The 13,271-nt window shown below is 47.6% G+C and overlaps 3 protein-coding genes across 3 annotated transcripts; 2 read left to right on the forward strand and 1 right to left on the reverse strand.

Moving 5' to 3' along the window:
- Positions 1 to 3,082: 3,082 nt before the first annotated feature.
- On the forward strand, positions 3,083 to 6,105 carry N7473_013148 (uncharacterized protein). Its single transcript, XM_057159087.1, has 5 exons — positions 3,083 to 3,607; positions 3,672 to 4,216; positions 4,276 to 4,654; positions 4,721 to 4,870; positions 4,934 to 6,105. The coding sequence occupies exons 1-2, from the start codon at positions 3,196 to 3,198 to the stop codon at positions 3,818 to 3,820; spliced, it is 561 nt and encodes a 186-aa protein (XP_057002137.1). The 5' UTR covers positions 3,083 to 3,195; the 3' UTR covers positions 3,821 to 4,216; positions 4,276 to 4,654; positions 4,721 to 4,870; positions 4,934 to 6,105.
- A 1,377-nt stretch (positions 6,106 to 7,482) lies between these two features.
- Positions 7,483 to 8,340, forward strand: N7473_013149 (NAD(P)-dependent oxidoreductase; the record flags this gene model as incomplete). Its single annotated transcript, XM_057159088.1, has 1 exon — positions 7,483 to 8,340. One exon carries the CDS (start codon positions 7,483 to 7,485, stop codon positions 8,338 to 8,340), a length of 858 nt encoding a protein of 285 aa, XP_057002138.1.
- Positions 8,341 to 10,244: 1,904 nt separating this feature from the next.
- On the reverse strand, positions 10,245 to 12,388 carry N7473_013150 (Vacuolar calcium ion transporter; the record flags this gene model as incomplete). Its single annotated transcript, XM_057159089.1, has 4 exons — positions 10,245 to 10,583; positions 10,662 to 11,226; positions 11,312 to 12,281; positions 12,385 to 12,388. The coding sequence occupies 4 exons, from the start codon at positions 12,386 to 12,388 to the stop codon at positions 10,461 to 10,463; spliced, it is 1,662 nt and encodes a 553-aa protein (XP_057002139.1). The 3' UTR covers positions 10,245 to 10,460.
- Between the last annotated feature and the right edge of the window lie 883 nt (positions 12,389 to 13,271).

Genomic DNA, 13,271 nt, shown 5'->3' on the forward strand with positions numbered 1-13,271 from the left:
ATCATATTGATTATCTTTATAAGGGTCAGTAAGTATATAAACATGTGACGAGATGGGAAGATATCTGCATTAGCGGTCGGAGCGTATTTTTGGTAACGCCGGTGAAAATATTCATTTAATGCATGTATGACTTGAACTATGCTATTTCTGACGCTGAAAATATTATCTATCGAAAACCGAGTAAATCATCACTCTCGTTGCTAATACTTAAGGACGTGGGAAATCCAATTAAGTGTGGTGTCTTAGGGTGGCCGGCTCGACCGTGTGGCCAGCTCGGCCGTGGATTACGTTACGGGCTTTTTGGCATCGAAAAATAACCGTAGAACTGTCTATGTAGCGGTGTTCGAATAAAGCCTTTGCACGAAACCGTCCTTCTATCTCGCGGCAACAGGTGTTTTAGCGTTGTTGATGTGGCCCGTGCTACCTCATTGTCTAAGGCGCGCGTCCCTTATATTCAAAGGCAAAATCACCAGGGCCTTCTTGACTCCATTGCCGGCTACCCCGTAGAGAGGATGTTCTGCTTGACGGCTGCTCGCGGAGTCACCACTGATCATCTAGCCAGTCCCGCTTCCCTTTATATACATACCACTAATGCAATCAGTGACTCCTCACATTTTCAAACTCATACCAATATCCTTCGTTGAGATTCACTTAGCTGGCTCCATCTATGGTGGCCACTCTATCTTGACCATCAAAAATATGAATACAGAGTGGGAAACAGGACTCTCTAGACACCGCATTTTTACAATACCTGGCTTTTCGTCTATTTGCCTACAACTGCAGCGAGAAAAAGCGCTCGGTCTAACGCGTGAAAGTGGGTCTACACGAGGGGCCTTCCGAAGTGAACCAGTTATATTTTCATTGAGGCCTAGTCAAGCCCATCTATCAGCCCCCTGCCGATTGCTCTTCTGTATCATACATAACTTGGACCGCTTTAATTAGGATTTCTTTTTTCTGGAATGACCATATCGTAAGGCGACTTACAAAGCCATGTCTATCTAGGGACAGGCATTTCGACTGAGAAGGCTCGGTGATCACTGCATTCTAAGGGTCTTTCTTAGAATTGCTGTAGTGCTGTGACTATCGCGCTTGATTCTGACGGGGTCATGTCGTTCTTTGCATTTGGAGCCTCAAATTGTGTCTGGGTAGCAGAACGAAGCCGTTAGGCTATTACTGTATTTTGAAGGCTGTATAGAGAGTCATTGTCATCTTCATTGCTCCAAAAACGATCCTTGAGGTGGACTCTAGACGGGGTTCCTTATTCCATACCCGGAGAAAGCTATCTGAGATGACAGAGCCCAGGATACTGTAAGAGCCCAGCCACTAATGGGCGAGATGGCAAGTAAGTTACATTCGCGGCCGACCGCAGTCCCCATGCGAGGGCAATATCCCAGATACATTCCGGACATAGCGTCCATAGAAATAACCACGGTACCGGTTCTAGTTGCCCGTTGTACCGGAAACGTTCCACCATGTCCGAGAAAGCCAAGGAGGAAGTCAACTAAGTTCTGTCTATTTGGATTAACGTACAATAGCTACTCAGTTGGCGGAAATTTCTATAGCGTAAATTCTATCCATGCCGTGCTGTGCGAGTAGTGTGAGAAAGCACCAACCCGCATACCTCTCTCTCACATTACACAAGTGACGTGAAGCATAGACCTGAAACAGTGTGGGTGATCAAAGTTGTGACACAAGTTTTGGAGGCGTTGAATTTATCAATAGGCATTCGAACCTCGTGTTAATAGAGCTTACAAAGCTATCCTATTTACTAGCATCCTAGTGTGGTTGGGCTTAGGTAAATATAATACGCGGTGAAAAAGCGGCGAGGATCCTGACGGCAAACTGATACGAATGTGGTGATATTAATCCGAGGCTAAGAGTTGGTCAAGGGGCCGTCGTTGAAAGCAGAGGTTATGGTGACGGTAAAGTGAGTCAATTTCTCCTCGAAGAGATTGGTTTTGATTTTGTATTTTTTCGACATTGTCAATGGAGTTATTCTCCTGGAAGAGACGTATCGTTGGAGATTTTTGAATATCGTCCAGCCCTGTGACTTGGTCACAGTATTACACGTCAACGCATCCTTGCAAGGCATCCTAGAATCTTGGCCTACTAAGTAGTGCCATCAGGGCTTCTTGTTCTGCCACCGACATGATTGGCGGAGTTGGAGTAAGCAGAGCTAAGCTCCTCTTGCTTATATGTGAGGACTGTAACAAATAAGGCTTAGTTCGAGAGACTCCCAGATTCACCCCTTCTGAGCGAAGTTCGTAGACGCGGAAATGAAGTGTGGGTGTCGTGTCGTATGGCATATCTGAAGATGCGAGCCAAAATGTTCAAGGCTAGGAGAAGAAATGCAGATAAATCTTAGTGTGATTCTCAAGTGATTTCGAGGTCGAAGTGGCACACAGACTAAAATAGGTTCGAAGATATGAATAAGGCCAATGCGCATCATATTTCAAGCCCATTCCATATTTACCTAGCTAAAACCAAATTTGGTATGTGTACCTCAGCCGGCGTGTCCATTTTCCCTGACAGATGAGCCGTGCATTTTTGGGTCAAAAATATATCGGCAGTATAGTTGCTATTCTGATAAAACCCGACTGGGTCGCTGATAGACTACCTGCTCTCCTTACTAACGACGCACAAGCAAGCCCCAAATCGGCTATGTTGCCGTGGGTGATTCTTCCACCGCGTGATACGGGGTACGTGAGCGGTTTGCTGCAGCTATTTGAACCTTTTAGCGACTATGTCGGATTGAAATCACGGCCGGCTGTAGTAACATTTGCTGGCTGGGAAGACATCCAAATCAGTGGCCCTGGCATCTATACAGAAAGCAATCATGCTTTCGGAAAATCGATTATTTGTAACTTCTTGAAGCTATCTCAAAATAGTCCGACTCAACCTGCACCGTTTTATGCTAAACAGACCTTCCCCCGTGGACCCAGACCGGGCTACTAAACTGTTACACACTCTATCTCTCGAGTTCAGCGATGTTATTTGCATTAGGGCGCAGACCATCGCTGATGCTGTCCGTACTATGCTCGGCTTTCGGAACTGCGCCCGGCTGGACAGCATACAGGCAGGGCCTCAATTCATCATGCTGATCAAGATCTCTCCCCCGTATTAGAGATAGGAGAGGAACACATCCGGGAACAATTTCGGAGTCTTATTGTGGAAGAAGACCCCGGGTCACGGTGGATGTTGAGCGTGGTCCAGCGCATGATTGTGCATTCTTATCACCCCCTTATTAGATCTGTAGCAGAGATTTTGATAACCCTCAGGAGTTCAATCGTTACTATGAGAAAGAGACGAAAAGACAGAGGTCATCTTTGGACTTATGAAGAGATCATGTTTCTACTTGGGGAATACCTGACCCTGAAAACCTCATCCGCGCGAGAAGATCAGATACCCCCAATCCAGACGTTCAGAGCGCGCGGCACGTGGTTTCCGATGGCATTTAGAAGGCAGTTCTGGCCCGGTCAAGAGCTTTTGAAGCGCAACGGTCTAACAAAGTGGCTCAAGGCTATTCCAGGCAATATCGACCTTGAAAAGTTTGTGGCGCCGATCTTTGCAAGAATGTTCCTCGAAGACAGAACCATTTTACCACAAGGTACGTAATGTGATGCGTGAATAAAGCCGCCGCATACAGCTACTAAAACATGAGTGAGTCGTAGGATTTTCGAACGCCGAGCTCTTTGCAGCTATCTATGGGCCACTATGTAGAGACGCATGGCGTCTCGCTGCCCAGCGTGGAGGACTGGGCCCCTCGCCGGTCCCTGCAACGTTTTCTCGATGCGGTGGCGCTGAGGATGACCAGCTATAATTCAACGTTAGAAGGTGACGCCCAAAACGGCCTCCGTGAAGCTGGGGTGAGAGCCTTGTGTCCCTTGTGTCCCTGGGATATGGCGCCTTTTTATCTACTTTCCGTGTGGCCATGGGATTTGTGAGCGGGATGCATGGCGCTTCTCGGGAGCTGCCATTAATCACTCGTACTGCTCAACTTTGGCTCACTTCCGGGTCTGCCCTGTTTGTGGAGCTCCAGCTAATCTCAAGAAGCGTCTACGTGCGTTACAGGCTGGATTTCGGGTGGCAACAATCGACGGCGGCGGAACATATGGGTTCGTGCCACTCGTTGCCTTCCGCGAAATTGAAATTGAAGGCCTTCCCAAGGCACTATTGCCGCACCATTATTACGATTTAATCGCGTGCACGAGTAGTGGTGAGCAGGCCCACGATAACTTCCGAGTATACTAGTAGCTAACCCAGATACTGATACAGGGTCTATCACAGGCACTGCGTGGGGCATCAAGCAATGGTCTTTATCGTATTGTATCGACATGTTTCTTTCAACTGCTGAGCACGTATTCGCCAAAAGAGGGGTATCAGAGCTCGAGTGAAGAGAGTGGTGGCGTCTCTATCGAGTTGGAGCTCAGTACGATATTGACCAACTCTGTCAAGTCTTAAGAGACCAATTTGGGGACGTTACGTTGCGAGGGATGCCTCTCGACACTCAAGAGTGTTCCGTACGTGTAGCGATTCCGACCACAACATTTGATTCAAAACTTTGCCTGTACCGTTCTTACGGGGATTGTCTCTGCGAGGGGAAGTGTAGCGAGCATATTGCACGGGACCGGGAAGATCCCCTTTGTTGGCAAGCGTACGCCATTACTTGATCTCCTATTACGTGTTTCCCGTGTGACTAACTTTGCCTTTCATGATTTAGAATTGCAACCAGCTGCGCTGCTCCGCTGATGTTCGAACCCCCTAAACGAAAAGCTCGACGGTCTTTTTTGTCGCCAACAATCCGGCCTGGATTGCGATGATGGAAATTAATGACCTTTCCCTTCTAGTCACGCGAATGTTAGACTTCCATGTGAGTTTCGGAACGGGCCGATTGTTGGCCGCAGATCAGGGTGGTTCTCACAACTGGACGAAGTATCTTTTCCCAGAATGGATCCGGCGAGTGAAGTCTTGTGTCCGCGCCGCTGTGGACGCAGACGCTATGTATGAAAAAATTCTGGAACACCCTCGACAAGGCCGAACAAGATGGTAAGCATTATCGAATAGATCCTGAAATCGCCACGCAGTCACTTGCACCGGACGACCCTACCGCGCTCTCAGAGCTCGAGACAGAAACAATGCGGTATATGGGGCTTCCAGATACTAAAGCAAAGACGCGACGCCTAAGACTCGCGATGCTGGCATCTTGCTTCTTTTGCACTCTACTCTCTCTACCCCGGTACGACCCGGTTTTAGGTCAATACCGCGTCCGCCTCGCGATCCAGTCACGGTGGCCCGAAGATGATACGATTTCTCAGTCGCTCCACAGTACATTGGAGACAGCGTCTTTTGTCGTCGGTGGAATTGCATATCCTTACAAATCCCCTTTAGCTTGCCTAAACTACGTTGATAGTCTAGACGTATCTCTTCATATCACGCTTACTCTTGATGGGAAAGAATCGCATCCCATTAGCGGTTTCCCGTTGACACTAAAACAAATGATGTACTTGCAGCTCCCTTTGAGTACAATGCCAGCTACATCCCCTAAACGTGGTGGGCCTTGCTTAGTTAGCGGTCGTTTGAAGCGTCGGTGCCTGGAGTGGCCAGTGTTAGGTGAGCCAGGGAAGTCTGCTTGGGTAACTTAGGCGGCATCCCATATCCTACCTCCAGTATTGACGTTCACCTTCTCTCCTGTGATTTACCTTAGATGCCCCATGCCATTTTAGTTCCAGTGAGAGATTGATATGCGTCCCACCGCAACCGTTTCTGGCAACCGTGTCCCCTCGCACCCGCCCAAGATTGAGGTACTTTGGAGAACAACGCCGGAATAATCAACCAACTGCTCTCAATTCGAAATAAGATTATTATATCTTTATTGTACACTGTTCCGATTTTACCCACAACAATGTTGATCTGTTGGCATTTTTCGTCGCAAGTTGCCTTCCCTTCCCTATCAAGGTTTCTGTGGCAAATTATGCTAAGCTTCAATGGTACTCAGCCAACCATTTCTTAAGGTTGCAGTTCTTAAAAAAATTACTGCCGATCAAAATATAACAGAAATACACTATACACTGTTCACGCCCGAAATAATTCATAGTTTGTTCGCACATGAACTTCTTAGGGCAACTCACTGCCTGTACAGTCTATTACATACAAAGCGTAATGAACATGCAATGTAAGGAATTCTAATTTTAGAGATTCTTGGCCCCGTGCTTCTCAGGTCAATCGTGTTGCCCACCTCCAGAGCCAGTTTTACTTTTGCCTCACACCAAGCGCTCTGAGTTCTATTCATAACCGAGTATAAAGATCCAGTAACAACTGTACTCGCCCTTAACGAAAGGTCTCCGCAGCCTGAAAATTACTCCGCCCCATCGAAGCCTAACGGTATCTCAGTCTCTAGGTTAAGAGATCGTGGCCATGGTAGGATTTCTTAAAAGGAGCAAGCTGTAGACCAGCAATACCTCACTCCGCAGTAAGGAATGGAGTTGTTGGAAATTGTCCTACATTTATCGAAGAATGGTCACCCGCTCCTGGTCAACATTGCTATAGTTTCATACACTATAAAGGTATATTCGAGGCCTAATTGATGTCCAAACAAGAACAGACGTAAATTAAACATGAAAGAATCAGCAATCAGCTAAAAGAGGGGGTTACTTGGCAGAACTATGCACATCATCCCCGCAAGGACGAAGTGAGAAAACTTGTAATATCATAGGTCCGGTACTAACGTAGTTCTACAGATTAGAACCTGAAATCTGAATGGTCCGACTCCAGGTCCTAACCTATGTCGAGGCCTAGTCACAGATACTCGAGCAATTTTGCCTGTGCGAACTCCTCTGATCGGGATATCTTATTCGCAGACAGATCTAACGCCACTGGAAGGAGCGAGTGGGATCTGACTTGGTTTGAGAAGAATTTCCAGCCGCTTCCTCATTTGGGGAATGGGGATCTGAATAGCTAGTGGAAGAGGTTGGAGAAGACATTTCAGGTGGCCAGGAAAGGATATCATTCATGTCGTCCCGAGTCCGAGAGAAAAAAGCTTACAGAAATGCCCGACTTTGCTTTCATGACGAAAACATGGAAATGCTCTTTCAAACCCTAGTCACATGATACAGTAAAATAACACATTGTGTACCAGACTGTAATAATACCACTCCTGTTCATGATACTGTTAAGAAAGAGATAATAGTCTATAATTCAAAGCCTGGGTTGACCGGCTCGGCCGTGGATTGCGTTACCTGTACTTCTAGCTTCTGTCGCTAAAATGCCTTGTATTGGGAATACGACGACATGAGTCAATGCACTTGGCATTCTCCTGTTGGTTTGTGGGGTGCGGGATATATCCACCCCGATTTCCAAGCGAGTCTTGGCTGCCAAGCATACAGATCGATATAGAACGGACCCTCTCATAATCAAATCTGGATTCCCAGAGTGCATGTATCAATCAGCAGCTTGGTCGGCCTTCCCTCTCAAAGTCTCATTACAATGTCATCCGTTAGCGTCCTTGGTCTCGGGGCTACGGGAACAGCCCTGGCCGCTCGATTTCTCGAAGAGGAATACGAAGTCGCTGTATGGGATCGATCTCCAGAAAAAGCAGGCCCTTTGCTCGACAAGGGCGCAAATCTTGCCCAGACAGTGGTGGATGGAATCAAAACAAGCGATCTGATCATTATCTGCCTCCTCAACAACGCTGCTGTCCAAACAACCCTCGCCGGCGCCCTTGACCAACTCCAAGGCAAGACAATTGTCAATCTAACAAATGGAACACCTGACCAAGCCCGCAAGCTGTCAGACCTGGTCGTTGGCCACGGTGCTCGATACGTCCACGGCGGAATTATGGCTACTCCTTCTATGATTGGTTCACCTTGTGCTCTGATTCTGTACAGCGGGTCACAACAAGCATATAAGGCCGACGAACCCGATTTGTTGGTGCTAGCTAAGTGTATCTTCCTTAGTGAGGATGCGGGCGCTGCATCCCTGCATGACCTGGCTCTACTTAGCGGTATGTATGGTCTCTTCTCGGGCTTCCTGCATGCAACTGCGCTCGTGAGGTCGAGCACCCCCGCCGTTAAGTTCACGGACCTCTTGGTTCCTTGGCTGGGAGCAATGACCGAGTACACCAAAGGGATGGCAAAGCAGATTGACGAGGGAAAGTATGCCAGTGAGGGATCGAATATCGCTATACAATTAGTTGCTATCCAGAATATTATTGATGCCAGTGCGGCCCAGCAAGTCTCCGCTGATTTCATTCGTCCGATGAAGCAACTGATGGAGAAGGCAGTGACGGCTGGTCATAGCGGTGATGATATTTCTGCTTTGATTGATTTTGCGAAGGCATCATGACTTGATTTTGTATGTACTACTTCTTGCCCTTGCTGGAAAATTGGGACTGCCGAACAACCGCATGTTCTTGCGTATGTTAATAGAACGCTCTCTACACTTTGCCAGTTTGGTCAATTGTAATGTATTCAGGCTTTTCTTGCTGCTTATCATGTGTGCAATAATGTTACTCCTCCATGAATTCAGGTTTCGCGCCATTTTGCATCGCTTTAAGGGTTGATTATTTGCCGAGTGAGGATGTTTGAGCATACATAGTTTTGGATCGGCATTAATACACAACATTACAGGTCTCGTGCGTTTATATTCACCATCAAAACCGAAACATGATCCAAAGTACGGGAGTAATCATATCTGGATTGAATGGGATTAGTCTTAGTTTTGCTAGCCTAGTTAACCCGGTTTTAAATCGTACATGGGTTTGTATCGATATGTAGAGTGGTCCATTTTTAGAAGCTTTCAGCCACCGGGGGGGGGTTCCCAATTTTTGCGTGCCATATTTGGCCAATTTCTGAATGGGTGGCAACTAGGCTTTGGGTATAGACTTTTGAGTGGCTTCAACTATGTACTAAGTTTCCTCCCCTGCAGGCGAAGAGCCAGATTCACTTCACAGGTATCGTATATGTGAGGTACAGAAATAAGGTTGACTATCATTTTTGAGCTACACAGCGCAAGGATTCCATGCTACATTGGTAAGTCTGGAATAGGCGATGTAAAGAGCACGTGCATGGACTTGATTACGACTGAGATAATCATTCACATCAATTCTTTTATTTCCACCTGAAACTCAATTTTGGGAAGTAAGAAAACTTCAGTACGCACAAAAATGGCAGAAGAGAGCGATTCCAATTCTAGACCATGCCAGGTTTTGAAGCTGGATCTCTTCATTGAACAGCAATAAAACCCGTCAATGTAAACATGTCGACTGCACATTCAGTCAGTTCACACAACAGACTTTAGCATAGATGTACATCTTTTCACTTTTGTCTCTCTCTGGCTTGTCCAGAGAGTAACTGCCGACTCATTCTACGGGGGATATTCTCAGTCGACCAAGTACTGCGGAATCGTGAATGTTGGTAATGACAAGTCTAACCCTGGTATTTATTGCCAGTGCCTTTTCTCCGGCGAATACTTGGACTGCAACGCCGAATTTGAGAGCTTTCTTGTCAATGACCAGGGGCAGTTGAAATTTGGAGCTAAGTATGTACACTCTTGAATGTTGGGAATTTGAAAGAAACACTAACAAGTCATGCGTTAAGCGGCGCTGCACAACATTCCTGCCACGGCTGGAGTCTGTTTGACACTATACTCGCGGCAAACTGCAGCGGACCAACAATAACAATGGTGAACTTAGGTGGGTTCGCGTGATACCATTATTCCAGCTCTGTAAAGATTGCTGACTATACTCTAGATGAGATGTGCGGGACCGCAAACGGTAAGTTGATGTGTGGAGAACAGCAACATAGTCAAGGCTCGGCGACCTCATCTCTCGCTACTCCCACTGCTTCATCAGGGGGTTGAGTCGACGCCAGCCTCCACCTTTACTACAAGTCCAGCCCCGAAATCCACTTCTCCAGTGAATCTGGATGATCAGACAACCTCTGTGGTGCAGACTCCAATCTCATCCCCGAGTATCGATGACAGCCAGACCCCTCAGTCTACAACGATCAGTACAGAGCCTAGCGCGACCGCTTCCGCTGATACCACAAATACTTGTGGGTCAGTACAAAAGCGTACTCTACAGCAGATGAGAATTATGGGCCGCTGAGAGGCTGTTATGAAAGAGTGAGAATACTCATGATAACTGATCCAAGGGTGAAGGTAGCCGCCTCTGTGGAATGCATTTCAATACACTTTGTTTCTAGTGGTCTTCTTATATAGAAATGTTAAGATAAAGTCAGGTGTCCTCTTTTTCCCACTTCGGTTGAACGGTGTTGTAGGTAATTTGGGACATGGGCATTCGGATCTTTTTGACGTATTGTGCTCACTGAATATACAGTCCGGGTCTCCATGTTAGATCACGGCTGGGCGATACTTAGATTCCAAGAATGATCCTGCAGCTTAGGGCAAGAGTGGACAACAGGCTCTGCCGCTTGTCTAACCAAACCAAGCTACAATTGCCAGTATTACGTAGAGCCCGATGAGCAGGACACCCGCAAACCAATTAGATTTCCCGTGCGTAATTGCAAAGGTGACCAACAGAAAAGCCAAAAAAGCACGGTTACTTGGACCACATCAAAGTTAAGGGTCTGCAAGGAAGCAAGGTCAGCGCTGATCGAGACATTATATCACAAAAAGGTTTCTGAACCGGTTCAAGCTCAACCTACCATATCATCAACTCCAATGATCCATCCCAATATCACAATTAGCGGGAGAACCAGTAATGCGATCTGTATACTCGAGCCAACTGCCACACCTACTGCCAAATCCATTTTGTCTTTGCATGCGACCGTGACCGCCGTAGCATGCTCCGCCGCATTACCAACAATTGGCAACAAGATCAGACCGACAAAGGTCTCACTGACGTGCCCGGTCGCGGTGAGCGCGTCAATCGAGTCAACCATGAATTCGGCACACAAGGCCACCAGAACCGTCGAAGCAACTAGCGTCCCCATGGCGACTTCAACCAACAACTGTGGCTGCTCCGGCTCATATTGTGTGTACTGCACGTTGATATGTTGAGCCTGTGAGCCGCCCAGGGCTCTGGCCATGGCAGCTCCAATCTCTGCGATGCCAACCCCAGCCTCGCCGGCTTTTCTACTGCGCTTCTCAACCTTCTTCGACGGCTCGTTGAACAGGTCTGCATGGGATTTAAGTTGAAAGAAGAGATAAACGGGGTAAACGATGAGAAGGAGGAGAGATATTCCTGGAATGTGAACATCAGCACTCCGGCTTCAAAAACTGAGGCTTGGTCATGTAGTCATAAGAACATACCTCGCGACACAGAAGATGTCGTCAAAATTTAAAAATGTGTCACAGAAGATGTTTTGCGTGGTCGGCATTCGACCGCGAATACAGTGCGGTAGGAACCATTACACTGGCCATAGCCAACGCCAACAGACAAATTGCTGTCTGCGCAACGACGAGGTTGAAATGCTGCTCAACGCGATTCATACCGCCAAAGAAGAAACACATGCCCATTACCAGCAACAAATTTGACAGCATGCTCCCAATCAACGAGGTCTGTACGATGACGACTTTGTGCTTGACCAATGCAAGGATGGCGACTATCAATTCGACCGCATTACCGAACGATGCATTCAGCAACCCACCAATCAACTCACCGTATCGCATAGCAATTTCCTCGGTCGCATAACTCAGCATTGCAGCAAGCGGGATGATTGCAATAAAGTTAGTCACGAAGATCACGATCGGATTCGCTTTTGTCGCGTGTAGCGCGATACCCACAGGTGCTGCGACAAGGAGAACATTAATCCAAGAATTGAACAGTGTCGCGCGGATTTGACTCCCAAAAGAGAATTTGGGGCCATCAAGGTCCTTCCCATCGCCAACCCCCGATGACTGAACTACTTCACCGGCAGATCCCAAAATTCCATCGAAATCTCCATGTCGCCGGCGTTGGATCTCAGCGTCCTGGGTTATCTCAGCGTCCTGGGTTATCTCACCCTCTGCCTGCGCTATGGAGACGTCCGTCTCGCAGTTGATGGATGTTTTGAGAGAAGTTCTCCCTGCCTTCAAGCTGCCAGTCCCCTCGGCTGGAAATGTGTATGCATGGGCGGGTCTCGGAAAGTCACCATCCAAGCCGGCTTGCTGAGTAGGCTCATCTGGGAGGCGGAGGTCGCCCATGCTCCATGAGTGCGGGAATTGCTCTCCTAGTTCGACGGAGATGATGGGGCGTGGTACGTTTCTCTTGAAGGGATTATATGTGGAAGGTTTGCCATCCTGGCCGTACCATGCCAGTTTGTGTGCCTGGCGGAGATAGCGGTCTATGGATATTTGTCAGTTTGGAGGACGACAATGTGGGCCCAATATTCGAAATAAGGGTAGCATCCAGCGAGTGGAAAGAAAACAAAACAGCGTGGGACGTACGCATTTTGATAGATTTAGGGTAGAGTTATCTTCTAGATTGAACAAGAAAATGAGCTTCCGGATACCTGAGATGGCTATCGGAATCTAATGTGATCACAATTGAGTATCAAAGAGTGAACGTAGGCACTATAGATTTATAGAACATCCTTGAAGCCATAGGCAGTTGATAAGTGAGGCAGATCCTCCTCGTTGATTCAGCCTTGACAGCCATATACTTGTGAGAGTTTCAAAGCCGTCCAGCCACACTACCTTGCAAGGCAGACGTGAGTGGGGAGGGCTGAGTCGAACTGCAGATGCTGCAGCGCGAATCGCGTAGGTCAGGCAGATAGGTGGCGGTCGTAAGCCAGGCTATAGTCCAAGGCAGACAGTGGGGGTCAGGGAGTGGGTGCCTGTCCGGTTTCTTAGTCCAGTTCAGCAGTCCTGATCTAACCGAAAACCGTGCAGAAAAGGAAGCGGTGCAAGCGGGGAGGGGTCTCAGCCAAGAGGAGGGTAGCCGGGCGTAGTAGTGCTTTCATTTCAGAGAATGGTGCCTCTTTCATGCCCTTGAGGACAGCCCTTCAACTCAGATCACTCCCTGCTCAGATTTCAGTCTTACATTTGCCGTGTTCATCAACAAAGAGTCGGTAGGCACAAGCACTATCACTCTTCACCAGCAACCTGAATCATATGTATTGTGATCAGATGGCCTAACAGCTGAGAATATTTCCGTTGTTCGTTGCCTATCTTGATTTCCTCAAACAGTTCCAGTTTCGGTTATGTGGTCTTAAACCATCGAGTGGAAATGCAAACAACACGCCGACATCGGGTCCATTCTGACAGCTTATACTCGTTGTGTAAGTTATCGGCCTCGTCCTATGGCCTTTGGGCACACAGCCCCAAAAATAGAT

This window comes from Penicillium subrubescens (genome assembly GCF_028828155.1).
Source record: "Penicillium subrubescens strain IBT 31985 chromosome Unknown utg000013l_segment0_segment0, whole genome shotgun sequence".
NCBI lineage: Eukaryota > Fungi > Ascomycota > Eurotiomycetes > Eurotiales > Aspergillaceae > Penicillium > Penicillium subrubescens.

Coding starts and splice junctions, on each gene's coding strand:
- N7473_013148 (XM_057159087.1), top strand. CDS start 3,196: ATGTTGAGCGTGGTCCAGCGCATGATTGTGCATTCTTATCACCCCCTT. Junction 3,608..3,671: donor CAGAACCATTTTACCACAAG/GTACGTAATGTG, acceptor AGTGAGTCGTAG/GATTTTCGAACGCCGAGCTC.